The sequence below is a fragment of the Ranitomeya imitator genome, chromosome 3, assembly GCF_032444005.1.
Source record: "Ranitomeya imitator isolate aRanImi1 chromosome 3, aRanImi1.pri, whole genome shotgun sequence".
Lineage (NCBI taxonomy): Eukaryota > Metazoa > Chordata > Amphibia > Anura > Dendrobatidae > Ranitomeya > Ranitomeya imitator.
In genome coordinates this window covers 85,115,981-85,133,957 of record NC_091284.1, presented here as the reverse complement: position 1 = coordinate 85,133,957, position 17,977 = coordinate 85,115,981, and the positions used below count along the sequence as shown (strand labels likewise).

The 17,977-nt window shown below is 40.0% G+C and overlaps 1 protein-coding gene across 2 annotated transcripts in view; it reads right to left on the bottom strand.

Moving 5' to 3' along the window:
- MOSPD2 (motile sperm domain containing 2) overlaps positions 1 to 17,977 on the bottom strand; it is a 172,551-nt gene that overhangs the window by 85,593 nt on the left and 68,981 nt on the right. For both annotated transcript variants that reach the window (XM_069761043.1, XM_069761041.1), the window contains exons 8-9: positions 6,497 to 6,621; positions 5,146 to 5,322 (exon numbers count right to left, since the gene is read on the bottom strand). In XM_069761043.1, coding sequence (XP_069617144.1) covers positions 5,146 to 5,322; positions 6,497 to 6,621 — 302 coding nt within the window. The remainder of the gene's footprint in view (positions 1 to 5,145; positions 5,323 to 6,496; positions 6,622 to 17,977) is intronic.

Genomic DNA, 17,977 nt, shown 5'->3' with positions numbered 1-17,977 from the left:
ATTGCGTTCATGTCGTCCGTTAAATGGACTGCGTTACACCGCGGCATAACGTGGTGTAAAGTAGTCCGTTAACGCCGCCATTGAAAAAAAATTGTTGGACGCATCGCTAGCGCACGCCCACAATGGGCGTGCGCTAGGGATGTGCCGTCATTGAGTGACGGACCCAGAGACGCGGGCTGCAGTGTTTCCGGGTCCGTCACTGCTAGCTAGCAGCTGCTCTAGCTGCAGTCCGTTAGCGTATGTGCTGAACGGGCTGCGGCTAGCGCAGTGTGAACCCGGCCTTACAGTCAAGTGTCAAGTCCTAACTCTCACACAGTTAAATCAGCAAATCTGGAAACCTTCCTCCCAGATGCCTGTGAATATCTCCAGTCACTACCATCTCAGTTTCTACTTACACCCTGGCCTTGTGACATGTCCCACTGGGCAGTTCCTCTTCTTCTAGACCGTCAGACGTACCGCAGACAAGACTGACATCTTGGAACTGCAACATATACATAAAAAAAAATACTCAAAAGTATGTAGAAATTTAAGAAAAAAGTCTAAGGAAATAAAAAAAAAAAAATGCAATTTGCTGGAAACTTACAATTTGATGCACAGGAGAGCTACGATCCACACTCCGCGGCTGGTTAAGAAACAGATATGAAGAGGCAGACGCAGAGCAGAGACAGGGCAGCGCAGGGTCAGGGTTAGGTTTAGCAGTTTACACCAGGAATTAGAGATGAAATATTAAGCAGGTGCGACCTTCTTTTTCCATCCCTTTACCAGCAGTCCTCCCATACAGAAGGCCTCTTCAAGCCGTGAGTAGCAGCTTCACCTCCTAGATTAGCAACCCCTCCACTTCGCCAGAATGGAAACAGATTATCGGCAGTCAATAGATTCATTTTGCACAATTTGTTGGCGCTCCACCCAGGCAGACATGCAATATTAATAGTAATTAACCAGTTAGTCCAACAACCGCTGATCTGTATTGCCGTGTTAGCACATAAATGAGGACCCTGCTCATCGAGCGAAGTCGCTGCTGGAGATCGTGTCCGAAAATGATAATAAGTTCAGACTTTAATAAGAGTATACGCATTAGTTCATCTATACAATACATAAAAGCGGAGCAGAGAGGTTAACAAAATAAAAAGGAACATTTTAATACGTTTTTTTTTACTCCGAGGATGAATTGGGAAGAAAATCTTGCACACTCTCGATATTTATTCTGCCCGCGACACACTTGCCGCACATAAAATATAGATTATCATTTTTTTTTGTCATTTATGGTTATACAATGGCTGTCAATCTTTTGAGAAAATGAAATGTTTAACTCTGGGAAAAAAAAAACCTGATGTGTTCCTCAGCAACAAATGGTTCTGCCACTTACAGGGAAATGAACAATCTCTCAAACGTAGCGCAAACTGCTCCTAGAAATGACAGCCGCTATCAGCCGCGGAACCGAAAATCATTCATTTGTAATTGCCTTCCCTAGATAACACCGTGACATTGAAAATACAGCCGACTCCCAGTATAATATTAGTATGCAAGGAGTATATAAACATGTTCATACTGCGCCTCCTGGTTCATGAATGAAATACCAAAAACGACATCATCGTGTGATTGATTTTTAACATAATATTGCAAGACTTCTCAATATAGGTAAATTCAGGTGTTTCAGGACCGGAATTAGTATGGTTGACCAATTATCCATTCGCTTTTTCTTAGAGGGGGCCTGTAGCTCACGGAAAAAGCTGGATTAGCCTATGGAGGAACCAGTGGGTCAATGCAATGCACTGACGGCCCATTCATTTCAATAAACAGCGTGTAATCCTTCATCTCTCCGAACACCTGGAAACTTCTACAGGAATTATGGTGGATTCCAGTATTCGGCACATCGCTGGAATTGTAGAAAGTGGTCATCCAAAGTACATCATTAAAGTGAATGTCACCAGGTTTTTGCCATCTAATCTGAGAGCAACATGATGCATGGACAGAGACCCTGATTCCAGAGATGTGTCACTTACTGGGCTGCTTTTGGTAGTTTCAAAAAAATCAGTGTTTTATCAGCAGGAGATTATCCCTGAAGGACTATTAAACCTGCTGCCTTGTAGTCCTCCATGAGCTCTATGTAACCCTGCCCTGACCACTGATTGGCAGCTTTCTGTGTGCATAGGCATAAATAAGCCAATCAGTGGTGTGGGCGGGGTTGTAAAGAGCTCAGCATTAGAGAACTGCTAGTTCTGCACCAGATAAAGCCAAGATTTTATCATAACTACAGCAAGCAGCCCAGTAAGTGACACATCTCAGGAATCATGGTCACAACTCCTACAATATGCTGCTCACAGATGGGGTAGGAAAAATGTGGCTGCAAATTCCCTTTAAATGAAATCACCGCCAGAATAAGATGTGGCTAATTCATAAAGAGAGAAAAAAAAAACACAAAAATTGAGCTATACTTGAGCTGGTACACATGCAGAGGTTAAACGCATGTTCACATTGGCCACAAAACATTAAAACCTACAACAGAAAAAAGTAAGCGAAAACCCTGATGTAACTAAGTAAAAAAGCAAAAATAACAGAGTTTTTAGTAATATTGTTTTTTGATAAAAAAAAATAGCACAAAAGCCATCCCACCTCGTCACGGTAACTCTGATCGGGACAGTCCTACACGGTCTAATATTAAAACCTTACCATGTGTCAATGTTGACCTCAGTGTGCTATTTTTTGATCAAAAAACAGTATTACTAAAAACTCTGTTATTTAAATGCACTTTTGCTTTTTTACTTAATTCATAAAGAGGAACACGCCACTTAGTGAAATAGGAACACCTTACAATCTGCCAGAAATATTACTCCAGTGGGATCCGAATCTCCGAGATACAGGATTCTGATGGGAACTTCCATTGGAGGCATTCACTTGAATGAGGACGACGGAGTCACTGTGGAGACTGCAGCGTTTGCCTTTTCTCAGACATTCACAAAAACGTGGCCGACACCTTTCCTAACAGAACTATATCCATATTGTGTAACTCACTCTTTACAGATCACTTATGGGAAGTGTTTCTTTTACCTGTAAACCCCATGCCCATTCATCCAAGCTTCACTCCTCAGTCACTGTCTGGCTAACGACTGTTTGGAAACAATAATTAGCCTTTACCTTCTACTTATATGACTACCAACGTAAAGAAAATAAAAATAAACAATAACCTTTTATTTTGGCCTTTGGGTTTGATTAATAATGTTGCATCATCTGTTTATTTTTCAGGCTCTCTGATTGTTCACCTTGTGTAATCTGTAGTTCTAAATCAGCCGAGAGGAGCTGAGAGCGATCTACGAGTCCTGGCGGACTGTCGGCATGAGCTCACTGACGGAGTCTCCGTTACCGCATGGTGCAGCCAGAGACTGTAGGGGGCAAACTCTGATTTTTTTTCTCTGAAACATAATTACAAAAATGAGTTTTAGCCCCAAATACAGGCATCTAAGTAAAAAAAAAATTGACACAAAGAGATAGACAACTCCTTTAAGGCCTCATTTTATATAGAGTCGTAATAGAGAAGTCAGAGGGTGCATCAGCCCTTTAATGTATCGTGATTCCATGAGAAAAAAAATGAGCTTGTCCATTGCTTATGGAGTTCAATGTAGACCTAGTGAGCGGCTGGAAAGGCTCCATGCACAGGACGGGTAGTGTAGCAGAATATAGCAGACAGTAATGAACTATGTAATAATAGGTACCGCTAATAAAAGTGGGGTATAATATGTCCTTGTTCAAGATGTTGCACCTGCTACACTCAGAGCAGGACCTGACATACGAGCAGACTTTCAATGATCAGTGGAAGGACTCAAGCACACATCTCTGGATCTTGGTCCTATCTCGGACCACGGTCTGACCTCGCACCGCAATGCGCCATCCTGACGGCTTTATATATCTATGAGCCTGTCGCACTAGGGCTGAGACACCTGCGGCCAGTCTGTGGATTAGCGGCCCATGCTCGGACTTCTGCATGAGACTTAATAATAATAATCTTTATTTTTATATAGCGCTAACATATTCCGCAGTGCTTTACAGGTTGCACACATCATCACTGTCCCCGATGGGGCTCACAATCTAAATTCCCTATCAGGATGTCTTTGGAATGTGGGAGGAAACCGGAGAACCTGGGGGAAACCCACGCAAACACGGAGAGAACATACAAACTCCTTGCAGATGTTGTCCAAGGTGGGATTTGAACCCAGGACCCCAGTGCTGCAAGGCTGCAGTGCTAACCACTGAGTCACCGTGAGACTTAGTCTCAAATCCACCTAAATGGCTCTGGCTCTACAGGAGGGTCCTAAGCGGAGGGGGACCTCTTGATATCACATCCAGGCGCTTTAATAAAACATTCTGGGAATTGCCTAGAATTGTCAAGAAGAGAGAACAAAAAGAGTAACTCCGCTACCCAACCATAAAAAAGGTGACTAGATCGGTGAAGTCCGACTGCTGCGATTTCTATAATGGGGGACTTGTGTATTCCGATTAAAGTACCACTCTGATATAATTTTTTTTTTATTTCAACACTCGAATAGCATCACTAATGTATATTCCCTGTGTGCAGTAGAATATTAACCGACCACCATCTTCGGCTGTTTCCAGCACTGCCCTGGTCCTCTTCTCCACCATGTGCCCATGAGTAGTGACTGGCCGGACTGCCCCGGTGTTTGCTGGGTGGGCCGTATGTTATTTCTTAATTTACATCTAGGAGACTCAAAACGAGGCTCACATAGACTGACATTAAGAAAGACCGTGACCATTAGCAGGGACTACCAGCCAGTCACAGCGGTGGTCGCCAGATGAAGGAGGGGGACCGAAGTGGTGCGGGAACCAGTATGTAAGGAAGTGATGGTCGCGTATGATGGCTGCTGCTCTATTCAGTCTCTGTGGCACTGCCGGAGAGATTACAGAGCGCAGTGCTCAGCTACCTCCAGCTGACTATGAATTATGTGGCAATCATCATGTGTGATCCTCGCTCCATTGTGGTGGTTGGTGGGGTCTCAGTGATCCAACCCCCACTTAGCCTGATAATTTGAAGACGCACAGGCTGTAGTACAAACGTTGCTGCTCTTTACTATGTTAAATTGTTGTAGTAAAATGTGGGGGAAAAGAAATGTTCTGCCACGTGACGTGAAATACCTTTTTAGGCTTCGGTGCACTCTCGTCAGCTCCAAACGAATCCACAGAGTCCCTGGCGTCCACCTCGCTCTCCTCTTTGCTTTCTAATTCATCCTCACAGGACGCGGGGCCATTTTCACAAATTGGAGTTTGGAAATCATCATCGGGTAATGGAGGATAACTGTATTTGAAAGGATCCTGAAACATAAAAACATCGGGGCTCAGAAGTCTTGTAGGACACGGTGTGCTGTCAGGACATGTCCCTTTACACGGGCATCACCCGCCGAAGCAAATCAATTAGAAAAACTAACCAGATCCATCGCGCACTGGTCTTCCTCGTTCACGATCAAGCACATTCTCTGAGTTTTTCATACACGCGATTTCAAAGAACTGTTAACATTTGTTTTTCTCAATCGGATATTCAAGTAATTTTTGCCTCTTTTTGGGGGGAATAATCGTGGCCTAATTTTTATTTTATTTTCACATTTTTTTGTTTTGTTTGCTGATATCGGGAGGGGAATAAAGGAAACACGAGTAACGCCATCAATGCTTCCTATTACTGTACGGAGTACGTATCCAATACTATATACGCAGTAATAGAGAAGGCAGAGGCGGTAATAAACCATCACTGCCTTTTCCATGGGAAGTCCGGCTGCGTCTCACAGCTAGTCCCCTGTTCCCATACTCTACAATGACGCTTTACAACGTCACTACAGAGTACGATGTGGACCGCCTGGACATTCATCACCTATGGGTGGTCCAGAAGTCGCTAAAATCCCCAGAAACGTACATGAATGACTCGGTAAAGTATTGCCTTCTTAATTTAATATTTCACAGCAAAAAAAATAAAAAAGGCCATGTGCTTTTAGCATGTACCGGTCAGTGTGAACTGACAGGAGGAATAGTAACACGTAATGCTCAGTTTATGAAAAATACAAGTGTTCACTCAAATTGACCTGTTGGGGAAAGGAACTATTTAAATTGTTGTCTAAAAAAAAAATATAAGACCCACATTAACCAATCCAAGATTAATCAGAAGGATAAAAAGCCAAATATCCGCGCACTTTTCACAACTTTTCGTAAACCATAAAACTTGTGACATAATAAGTCTTATGAGAAGCCCATAACACCAGCGATGTGTGCCTAGTCTAGCAGAATGGGAAGCCCTATTATTACCCCTGCACTGTGATTACCAAATGATGACAGGCGCTATATTAGGAGACGCGTCTAATCTGACAGGTAAGGAAATACACAGCTTAATGATCCACACAAGAAGTAGTCATGTGAGAAGTCATCCGGGATGTCAAAGCTTTACACGCTCCTTAGTAATCTAAATCACCGCCTTGTTAGGAATGATTCCCGCAGAACTTACCGTTCCTCCCATGTGTGGCGGTAAGTACTCCGCACTGATGTAGTCCTGGACTTCGCTGCGGTTCACAAATTTCAGCATGTTGATCGCTTCCGGACCGAGCCAGCCCTTCACAATTTTAAAAGCAGCTAACAGGAAAAAAAATAAAATAAGTACCGTATTTTCATATACATAGAAATACAATCATGTCTGAAAATATCCAGTCATAGCAACTTGCACCTGTTCACACTTGCTTTATTCTGTTTGAATGTGCTTCTCAGTCTTTCTTTTGTACTTTACTATTGGAAGTGGCGACTGCCTCCGTATTTGGCTGAACTCCTCCCATCGAGATATACCTTGTCATGGCTGGTGCGCTCACAGAAATTGGCCAATTTATGAGCCAAATACCTTCATTTTCAAATAAATTCTCTATAGCAGTAATGCAATCCATATATCCTACATTAGCATACATTTTACTGTACTGTATATAGAGTGCTGCTATTAGCATTCTAAATTAGCATACATCTTACTGTATATACAGAGTGCTGCTATTAGCATTCTACATTAGCATACATCTTACTGTATATAGTGCTGCTATTAGCATTCTACATTAGCATACATCTTACTGTATACAGTGTGCTGCTATTAGCATTCTACATTAGCATACATCTTACTGTATATAGAGTGCTGCTATTAGCATTCTACATTAGCATACATCTTACTGTATATAGTGCTGCTATTAGCATTCTACATTAGCATACATCTTACTGTATATAGTGCTGCTATTAGCATTCTACATTAGCATACATCTTACTGTATATAGAGTGCTGCTATTAGCATTCTACATTACCATACATCTTACTGTATACAGAGTGCTGCTATTAGCATTCTACATTAGCATACATCTTACTGTATATACAGAGTGCTGCTATTAGCATTCTACATTACCATACATCTTACTGTATATAGAGTGCTGCTATTAGCACTCTACATTAGCATACATCTTACTGTATATAGAGTGCTGCTATTGGCATTCTACATTACCATACATCTTACTGTATATACAGAGTGCTGCTATTAGCATTCTACATTACCATACATCTTACTGTATATAGAGTGCTGCTATTAGCACTCTACATTAGCATACATCTTACTGTATATAGAGTGCTGCTATTGGCATTCTACATTAGCATACATCTTACTGTATATAGTGCTGCTATTAGCATTCTACATTACCATACATCTTACTGTATACAGAGTGCTGCTATTAGCATTCTACATTACCATACATCTTACTGTATATAGAGTGCTGCTATTAGCATTCTACATTACCATACATCTTACTGTATATAGAGTGCTGCTATTAGCATTCTACATTAGCATACATCTTACTGTATATAGAGTGCTGCTATTAGCATTCTACATTACCATACATCTTACTGTATATAGAGTGCTGCTATTAGCATTCTACATTAGCATACATCTTACTGTATACAGAGTGCTGCTATTAGCATTCTACATTAGCATACATCTTACTGTATACAGAGTGCTGCTATTAACATTCTACATTAGCATACATCTGACTGTATATAGAGTGCTGCTATTAGCATTCTACATTAGCATACATCTTACTGTATACAGAGTGCTGCTATTAACATTCTACATTAGCATACATCTGACTGTATATAGAGTGCTGCTATTAGCATTCTACATTAGCATACATCTTACTGTATACAGTGTGCTGCTATTAACATTCTACATTAGCATACATCTTACTGTATACAGAGTGCTGCTATTAACATTCTACATTAGCATACATCTGACTGTATATAGAGTGCTGCTATTAGCATTCTACATTAGCATACATCTTACTGTATAGAGTGCTGCTATTAGCATTCTACATTAGCATACATCTTACTGTATATAGAGTGCTGCTATTAACATTCTACATTAGCATACATCTTACTGTATATAGAGTGCTGCTATTAGCATTCTACATTAGCATACATCTTACTGTATATAGAGTGCTGCTATTAGCATTCTACATTAGCATACATCTTACTGTATATAGAGTGCTGCTATTAGCATTCTACATTAGCATACATCTTACTGTATAGAGTGCTGCTATTAACATTCTACATTACCATACATCTTACTGTATAGAGTGCTGCTATTAGCATTCTACATTAGCATACATCTTACTGTATATAGAGTGCTGCTATTAGCATTCTACATTAGCATACATCTTACTGTATAGAGTGCTGCTATTAACATTCTACATTAGCATACATCTGACTGTATATAGAGTGCTGCTATTAGCATTCTACATTAGCATACATCTTACTGTATATAGAGTGCTGCTATTAACATTCTACATTAGCATACATCTTACTGTATATAGAGTGCTGCTATTAGCATTCTACATTAGCATACATCTTACTGTATATAGAGTGCTGCTATTAGCATTCTACATTAGCATACATCTTACTGTACATAGAGTGCTGCTATTAGCATTCTACATTAGGATACATCTTACTGTATACAGAGTGCTGCTATTAGCATTCTACATTACCATACATCTGACTGTATATAGAGTGCTGCTATTAGCATTCTACATTAGCATACATCTTACTGTATATAGTGCTGCTATTAGCATTCTACATTAGCATACATCTTACTGTATATAGAGTGCTGCTATTAGCATTCTACATTAGCATACATCTTACTGTATATAGTGCTGCTATTAACATTCTACATTAGCATACATCTTACTGTATATAGAGTGCTGCTATTAGCATTCTACATTAGCATACATCTTACTGTATATAGAGTGCTGCTATTAGCATTCTACATTAGCATACATCTTACTGTATAGAGTACTGCTATTAACATTCTACATTAGCATACATCTTACTGTATATAGAGTGCTGCTATTAGCATTCTACATTGGCATACATCTTACTGTATAGAGTGCTGCTATTAACATTCTACATTAGCATACATCTTACTGTATATAGAGTGCTGCTATTAGCATTCTACATTAGCATACATCTTACTGTATACAGAGTGCTGCTATTAACATTCTACATTAGCATACATCTGACTGTATATAGAGTGCTGCTATTAGCATTCTACATTAGCATACATCTTACTGTATATAGAGTGCTGCTATTAGCATTCTACATTAGCATACATCTTACTGTATAGAGTGCTGCTATTAACATTCTACATTAGCATACATCTTACTGTATAGAGTGCTGCTATTAACATTCTACATTAGCATACATCTGACTGTATATAGAGTGCTGCTATTAACATTAAACATTAGCATACATCTTACTGTATATAGTGCTGCTATTAACATTCTACATTAGCATACATCTTACTGTATATAGTGCTGCTATTAGCATTCTACATTAGCATACATCTTACTGTATATAGTGCTGCTATTAGCATTCTACATTAGCATACATCTTACTGTATACAGAGTGCTGCTATTAGCATTCTACATTAGCATACATCTTACTGTATAGAGTGCTGCTATTAGCATTCTACATTAGCATACATCTTACTGTATATAGAGTGCTGCTATTAGCATTCTACATTAGCATACATCTTACTGTATAGAGTGCTGCTATTAACATTCTACATTAGCATACATCTGACTGTATATAGAGTGCTGCTATTAACATTAAACATTAGCATACATCTTACTGTATATAGTGCTGCTATTAGCATTCTACATTAGCATACATCTTACTGTATATAGTGCTGCTATTAGCATTCTACATTAGCATACATCTTACTGTATACAGAGTGCTGCTATTAGCATTCTACATTACCATACATCTTACTGTATACAGAGTGCTGCTATTAGCATTCTACATTAGCACACATCTTACTGTATATAGAGTGCTGCTATTAGCATTCTACATTACCATACATCTTACTGTATACAGAGTGCTGCTATTAGCATTCTACATTAGCATACATCTTACTGTATACAGAGTGCTGCTATTAGCATTCTACATTAGCATACATCTTACTGTATACAGAGTGCTGCTATTAGCATTCTACATTAGCATACATCTTACTGTATACAGAGTGCTGCTATTAGCATTCTACATTAGCATACATCTTACTGTATACAGAGTGCTGCTATTAACATTCTACATTACCATACATCTTACTGTATACAGAGTGCTGCTATTAGCATTCTACATTAGCATACATCTTACTGTATACAGAGTGCTGCTATTAGCATTCTACATTACCATACATCTTACTGTATACAGAGTGCTGCTATTAGCATTCTACATTAGCATACATCTTACTGTATACAGAGTGCTGCTATTAGCATTCTACATTAGCATACATCTTACTGTATATAGAGTGCTGCTATTAGCATTCTACATTACCATACATCTTACTGTATACAGAGTGCTGCTATTCGCATTCTACATTAGCATACATCTGACTGTATATAGAGTGCTGCTATTAGCATTCTACATTAGCACACATCTTACTGTATATAGAGTGCTGCTATTAGCATTCTACATTAGCATACATCTTACTGTATATAGTGCTGCTATTAGCATTCTACATTAGCATACATCTTACTGTATATAGAGTGCTGCTATTAGCATTCTACATTACCATACATCTTACTGTATATAGAGTGCTGCTATTAGCATTCTACATTAGCATACATCTTACTGTATATAGAGTGCTGCTATTAGCATTCTACATTAGCATACATCTTACTGTATATAGAGTGCTGCTATTAGCATTCTACATTAGGATACATCTTACTGTATACAGAGTGCTGCTATTAGCATTCTACATTAGCATACATCTTACTGTATATAGAGTGCTGCTATTAGCATTCTACATTAGCATACATCTTACTGTATACAGAGTGCTGCTATTAGCATTCTACATTAGCATACATCTTACTGTATACAGAGTGCTGCTATTAGCATTCTACATTAACATACATCTTACTGTATATAGAGTGCTGCTATTAGCATTCTACATTAGCATACATCTTACTGTATATAGTGCTGCTATTAGCATTCTACATTAACATACATAGTAACATAGTAACATAGTAACATAGTTAGTAAGGCCGAAAAAAGACATTTGTCCATCCAGTTCAGCCTATATTCCATCATAATAAATACCCAGATCTACGTCCTTCTACAGAACCTAATAATTGTATGATACAATATTGTTCTGCTCCAGGAAGACATCCAGGCCTCTCTTGAACCCCTCGACTGAGTTCGCCATCACCACCTCCTCAGGCAAGCAATTCCAGATTCTCACTGCCCTAACAGTAAAGAATCCTCTTCTATGTTGGTGGAAAAACCTTCTCTCCTCCAGACGCAAAGAATGCCCCCTTGTGCCCGTCACCTTCCTTGGTATAAACAGATCCTCAGCGAGATATTTGTATTGTCCCCTTATATACTTATACATGGTTATTAGATCGCCCCTCAGTCGTCTTTTTTCTAGACTAAATAATCCTAATTTCGCTAATCTATCTGGGTATTGTAGTTCTCCCATCCCCTTTATTAATTTTGTTGCCCTCCTTTGTACTCTCTCTAGTTCCATTATATCCTTCCTGAGCACCGGTGCCCAAAACTGGACACAGTACTCCATGTGCGGTCTAACTAGGGATTTGTACAGAGGCAGTATAATGCTCTCATCATGTGTATCCAGACCTCTTTTAATGCACCCCATGATCCTGTTTGCCTTGGCAGCTGCTGCCTGGCACTGGCTGCTCCAGGTAAGTTTATCATTAACTAGGATCCCCAAGTCCTTCTCCCTGTCAGATTTACCCAGTGGTTTCCCGTTCAGTGTGTAATGGTGATATTGATTCCCTCTTCCCATGTGTATAACCTTACATTTATCATTGTTAAACCTCATCTGCCACCTTTCAGCCCAAGTTTCCAACTTATCCAGATCCATCTGTAGCAGAATACTATCTTCTCTTGTATTAACTGCTTTACATAGTTTTGTATCATCTGCAAATATCGATATTTTACTGTGTAAACCTTCTACCAGATCATTAATGAATATGTTGAAGAGAACAGGTCCCAATACTGACCCCTGCGGTACCCCACTGGTCACAGCGACCCAGTTAGAGACTATACCATTTATAACCACCCTCTGCTTTCTATCACTAAGCCAGTTACTAACCCATTTACACACATTTTCCCCCAGACCAAGCATTCTCATTTTGTGTACCAACCTCTTGTGCGGCACGGTATCAAACGCTTTGGAAAAATCGAGATATACCACGTCCAATGACTCACCGTGGTCCAGTCTATAGCTTACCTCTTCATAAAAACTGATTAGATTGGTTTGACAGGAGCGATTTCTCATAAACCCATGCTGATATGGAGTTAAACAGTTATTCTCATTGAGATAATCCAGAATAACATCCCTCAGAAACCCTTCAAATATTTTACCAACAATAGAGGTTAGACTTACTGGCCTATAATTTCCAGGTTCACTTTTAGAGCCCTTTTTGAATATTGGCACCACATTTGCTATGCGCCAGTCCTGCGGAACAGACCCTGTTGCTATAGAGTCACTAAAAATAAGAAATAATGGTTTATCTATTACATTACTTAGTTCTCTTAGTACTCGTGGGTGTATGCCATCCGGACCCGGAGATTTATCTATTTTAATCTTATTTAGCCGGTTTCGCACCTCTTCTTGGGTTAGATTGGTGACCCTTAATATAGGGTTTTCATTGTTTCTTGGGATTTCACCTAGCATTTCATTTTCCACCGTGAATACCGTGGAGAAGAAGGTGTTTAATATGTTAGCTTTTTCCTCGTCATCTACAACCATTCTTTCCTCACTATTTTTTAAGGGGCCTACATTTTCAGTTTTTATTCTTTTACTATTGATATAGTTGAAGAACAGTTTGGGATTAGTTTTACTCTCCTTAGCAATGTGCTTCTCTGTTTCCTTTTTGGCAGCTTTAATTAGTTTTTTAGATAAAGTATTTTTCTCCCTATAGTTTTTTAGAGCTTCAATGGTGCCATCCTGCTTTAGTAGTGCAAATGCTTTCTTTTTACTGTTAATTGCCTGTCTTACTTCTTTGTTTAGCCACATTGGGTTTTTCCTATTTCTAGTCCTTTTATTCCCACAAGGTATAAACCGCTTACACTGCCTATTTAGGATGTTCTTAAACATTTCCCATTTATTATCCGTATTCTCATTTCTGAGGATATTGTCCCAGTCTACCAGATTAAGGGCATCTCTAAGCTGTTCAAACTTTGCCTTCCTAAAGTTCAATGTTTTTGTGACTCCCTGACAAGTCCCCCTAGTGAAAGACAGGTGAAACTGCACAATATTGTGGTCGCTATTTCCTAAATGCCCAACCACCTGCAGATTTGTTATTCTGTCAGGTCTATTAGATAGTATTAGGTCTAAAAGTGCTGCTCCTCTGGTTGGATTCTGCACCAATTGTGAAAGATAATTTTTCTTGGTTATTAGCAGAAACCTGTTGCCTTTATGGGTTTCACAGGTTTCTGTTTCCCAGTTAATATCCGGGTAGTTAAAGTCCCCCATAACCAGGACCTCATTATGGGTTGCAGCTTCATCTATCTGCTTTAGAAGTAGACTTTCCATGCTTTCTGTTATATTTGGGGGTTTGTAACAGACCCCAATGAGAATTTTGTTACCATTTTTCCCTCCATGAATTTCAACCCATATGGACTCGACATCCTCATTCCCTTCGCTAATATCCTCCCTTAAAGTGGACTTTAGACAAGACTTTACATAGAGACAAACCCCTCCTCCTCTCCGATTTTTACGATCCTTTCTAAACAGACTGTAACCCTGTAAGTTAACTGCCCAGTCATAGCTTTCATCTAACCATGTCTCGGTTATTCCCACTATGTCAAAGTTACCTGTAGATATTTCTGCTTCTAGTTCTTCCATCTTGTTTGTCAGGCTTCTGGCGTTTGCGAGCATGCAGTTTAGAGGATTTTGTTTTGTTCCAATCTCCTCACTGTGGATTGTTTTAGAAATGTTCTTACCTCCCTTCTGAGTATGTTTTCCTGGGTCGTCTTTGTTCGAGTCTAATGTTTTTCTTCCCGTCCCCTCTTCTTCTAGTTTAACGCCCTCCTGATGAGTGTAGCGAGTCTTCTGGCAAATGTGTGTTTCCCAGGTTTGTTGAGGTGTAGTCCGTCTCTGGCGAGGAGTCCATCATACCAGTAATTCACACCGTGGTCCAGGAATCCAAATCCTTGTTGTCTGCACCATCGTCTTAGCCAGTTGTTTGCATCAAGGATCCTGTTCCATCTCCTGGTGCCATGCCCGTCTACTGGAAGGATAGAAGAAAAAACTACCTGTGCATCCAGTTCCTTTACTTTCTTCCCCAACTCTTCAAAGTCCTTGCAGATTGTCGGTAGGTCCTTCCTTGCCGTGTCATTGGTGCCAACATGTATCAGAAGAAATGGGTGGACGTCCTTGGAGCTGAAGAGCTTTGGTATCCTATCGGTCACATCCTTGATCATCGCACCTGGAAGGCAGCATACTTCTCTTGCAGTTATGTCCGGTCTGCAGATGGCTGCTTCGGTGCCTCTCAGTAGTGAGTCTCCCACCACCACCACTCTTCGTTGCTTCTTGGCTGTACTTTTTGCTGTCACTTGTTGCTGTGTGCCCTTTTCTTTTTTGCTTGCTGGTATTGCTTCATTCTTAGGTGTGCCATCTTCATCCTCTACAAAGATTTGATATCGGTTCTTCAGTTGTGTGGTTGGTGATTTCTCCATGGTCTTCTTGCTTCTTTTGGTCACATGCTTCCACTCATCTGCTTTTGGAGGTTCTCTGACACTTTTTGCACCTTCTGTGACCAGTAGAGATGCTTCTGTTCTGTCTAGAAAGTCTTCATTCTCTTTGATGAGTTTCAAAGTTGCTATTCTTTCTTCCAGACCCCGCACCTTTTCTTCTAAAAGGGCCACTAGTCTACACTTCTGACAGGTGAAATTGGATTCTTCTTCTGGTCGATCTGTGAACATGTAGCACATGCTGCAGCTCACCATGTAGGTTGTCACATCTGCCATGTTGCTCCTAGATCCTGCTGACTTGCTGTGTGTTTTCCTTCTTGTGTAATCTACTCAGCCAAGCTCTCTTGCAATAATGTCCTACAGGCAAAAATTTGCGCGCCTTAAGGCGCGCGGTTTGGTGATGCTTTCGAAGCAGCTGGTCCCGGCTGTACCCAACGATCTTCTAGCTTAGGGAGACTTCGCTTCTCCCAGAAGGCACCTGGAATATGCAAATTAGCCTCCTGAAGCTTGAATCCCTGGTTTTGGGACTTGGGTTTTGGTACATCTTACTGTATATAGAGTGCTGCTATTAGCATTCTACATTAGCATACATCTTACTGTATACAGAGTGCTGCTATTAGCATTCTACATTAGCATACATCTTACTGTATACAGAGTGCTGCTATTAGCATTCTACATTAACATACATCTTACTGTATATAGAGTGCTGCTATTAGCATTCTACATTAGCATACATCTTACTGTATACAGAGTGCTGCTATTAGCATTCTACATTAACATACATCTTACTGTATATAGAGTGCTGCTATTAGCATTCTACATTAGCATACATCTTACTGTATACAGAGTGCTGCTATTAGCATTCTACATTAGCATACATCTTACTGTATACAGAGTGCTGCTATTAGCATTCTACATTAGCATACATCTTACTGTATACAGAGTGCTGCTATTAGCATTCTACATTACCATACATCTTACTGTATACAGAGTGCTGCTATTAGCATTCTACATTAGCATACATCTTACTGTATACAGAGTGCTGCTATTAGCATTCTACATTACCATACATCTTACTGTATACAGAGTGCTGCTATTAGCATTCTACATTAGCATACATCTTACTGTATATAGAGTGCTGCTATTAGCATTCTACATTGGCATACATCTTACTGTATATACAGAGTGCTGCTATTAGCATTCTACATTAGCATACATCTTACTGTATACAGAGTGCTGCTATTAGCATTCTACATTAGCATACATCTTACTGTATACAGAGTGCTGCTATTAGCATTCTACATTAGCATACATCTTACTGTATACAGAGTGCTGCTATTAGCATTCTACATTACCATACATCTTACTGTATACAGTAAGCCCCCCGAAGAAGCCACATTGCGAAACGCGCGTCGGGGCCTCTTGTCCACGCACGGCAGCAGCAGGTTGGTATTAGGTCTTTGAGTATACCGGCTACGTATGTTATCTATATCCCCTCAAGCCACTTGGCAGGCATAGGTTCTGGCACTGCTTCTATTTGCCTCCGTTTCATAGGGGATTCATCTGAATTAATTCCTCAGTGTATCTTTTTACCACCTTGCTGTCTGCTATATTACTGAGCTTGGAGTCTCTATTTTTTCCTCCCCCTGGCATAGCTACTTATATATTTTGATTAGTAACTATCCTGTGTCTGGTACCTTTAGCTTTAGTTATCTTGCCTGGGAGCTGATTTACTTATGTGTATGTACGGTTTGCTTACTCAGTATTTTTTGGCTTGCTCCATAACTATTAACTGTATCCGTGCGTGGTACTAGGTTTTCCCTTCTCTTTTTCATTGCATCATTTATTGTATTTGTGTTTTTAACATTTTTGTGTAATATTTTAGAAACTTGTTTCTCAATAAAATTGTTACTTTTATAGCTCTGGTGTCCATTATCTTTTCGGGTATTATTATATTTTATATGGCGGAGCATATATATTGTTTGCTCTTTGTATAGGTTTACACATTTATAAGACTTGACTTAGAGGCACTAATATATATAATTTGTATGGCGTTCTGCACATTACGCCTTTATTATTATGATTATAGTGACATTATAGTGCCATTTTCTACAAGGATCGGAGGCGAGGAGCCGTTCATCTGCCCTACAGGAAATGATTCTGCTGAACAGGTATAATAACATGGCTATAAACTATTCCCAGCCGTGTATTCCTGCAGGGCAGACACGGTACACAATAATCGGCTGTCACTGATGGTAATAGGAAATGAATGCTGTCTGCAGACTGCAGCCTGGTGTGCACATAGCAGGCAGGTAATGTGAATACTAACACTGGGACAAACGGCAATATGGCTGCTTGTTGTCACTGACGGACGGATGAGCAAAGTGACCGGAGAGACTGTATTCTAATTACCATACTATCAATCTAATTAGCAAATACTAATAACAATAGGAAAAGTTTCATATAACTTTAAGGCTATGTTCACACGTTGCTTTTTTTCTGCATCCAAACCCGCTGTCTGTCCCCGGCGCTGTGCTTCCCTGCACTCACTGTGAGCACAGCGGCCGGAAAGCAGAACGGTGACGTCACTGCTCTGCTTTCTGGCCGCTGTGCTCACAGCCAGAGCAGAGAAGCAGAGCGCCGGAGGACAGACAGCGGAAGGTAAGTATGTAGTGTTTGTTTTTTTTTACTTTTAGGATGG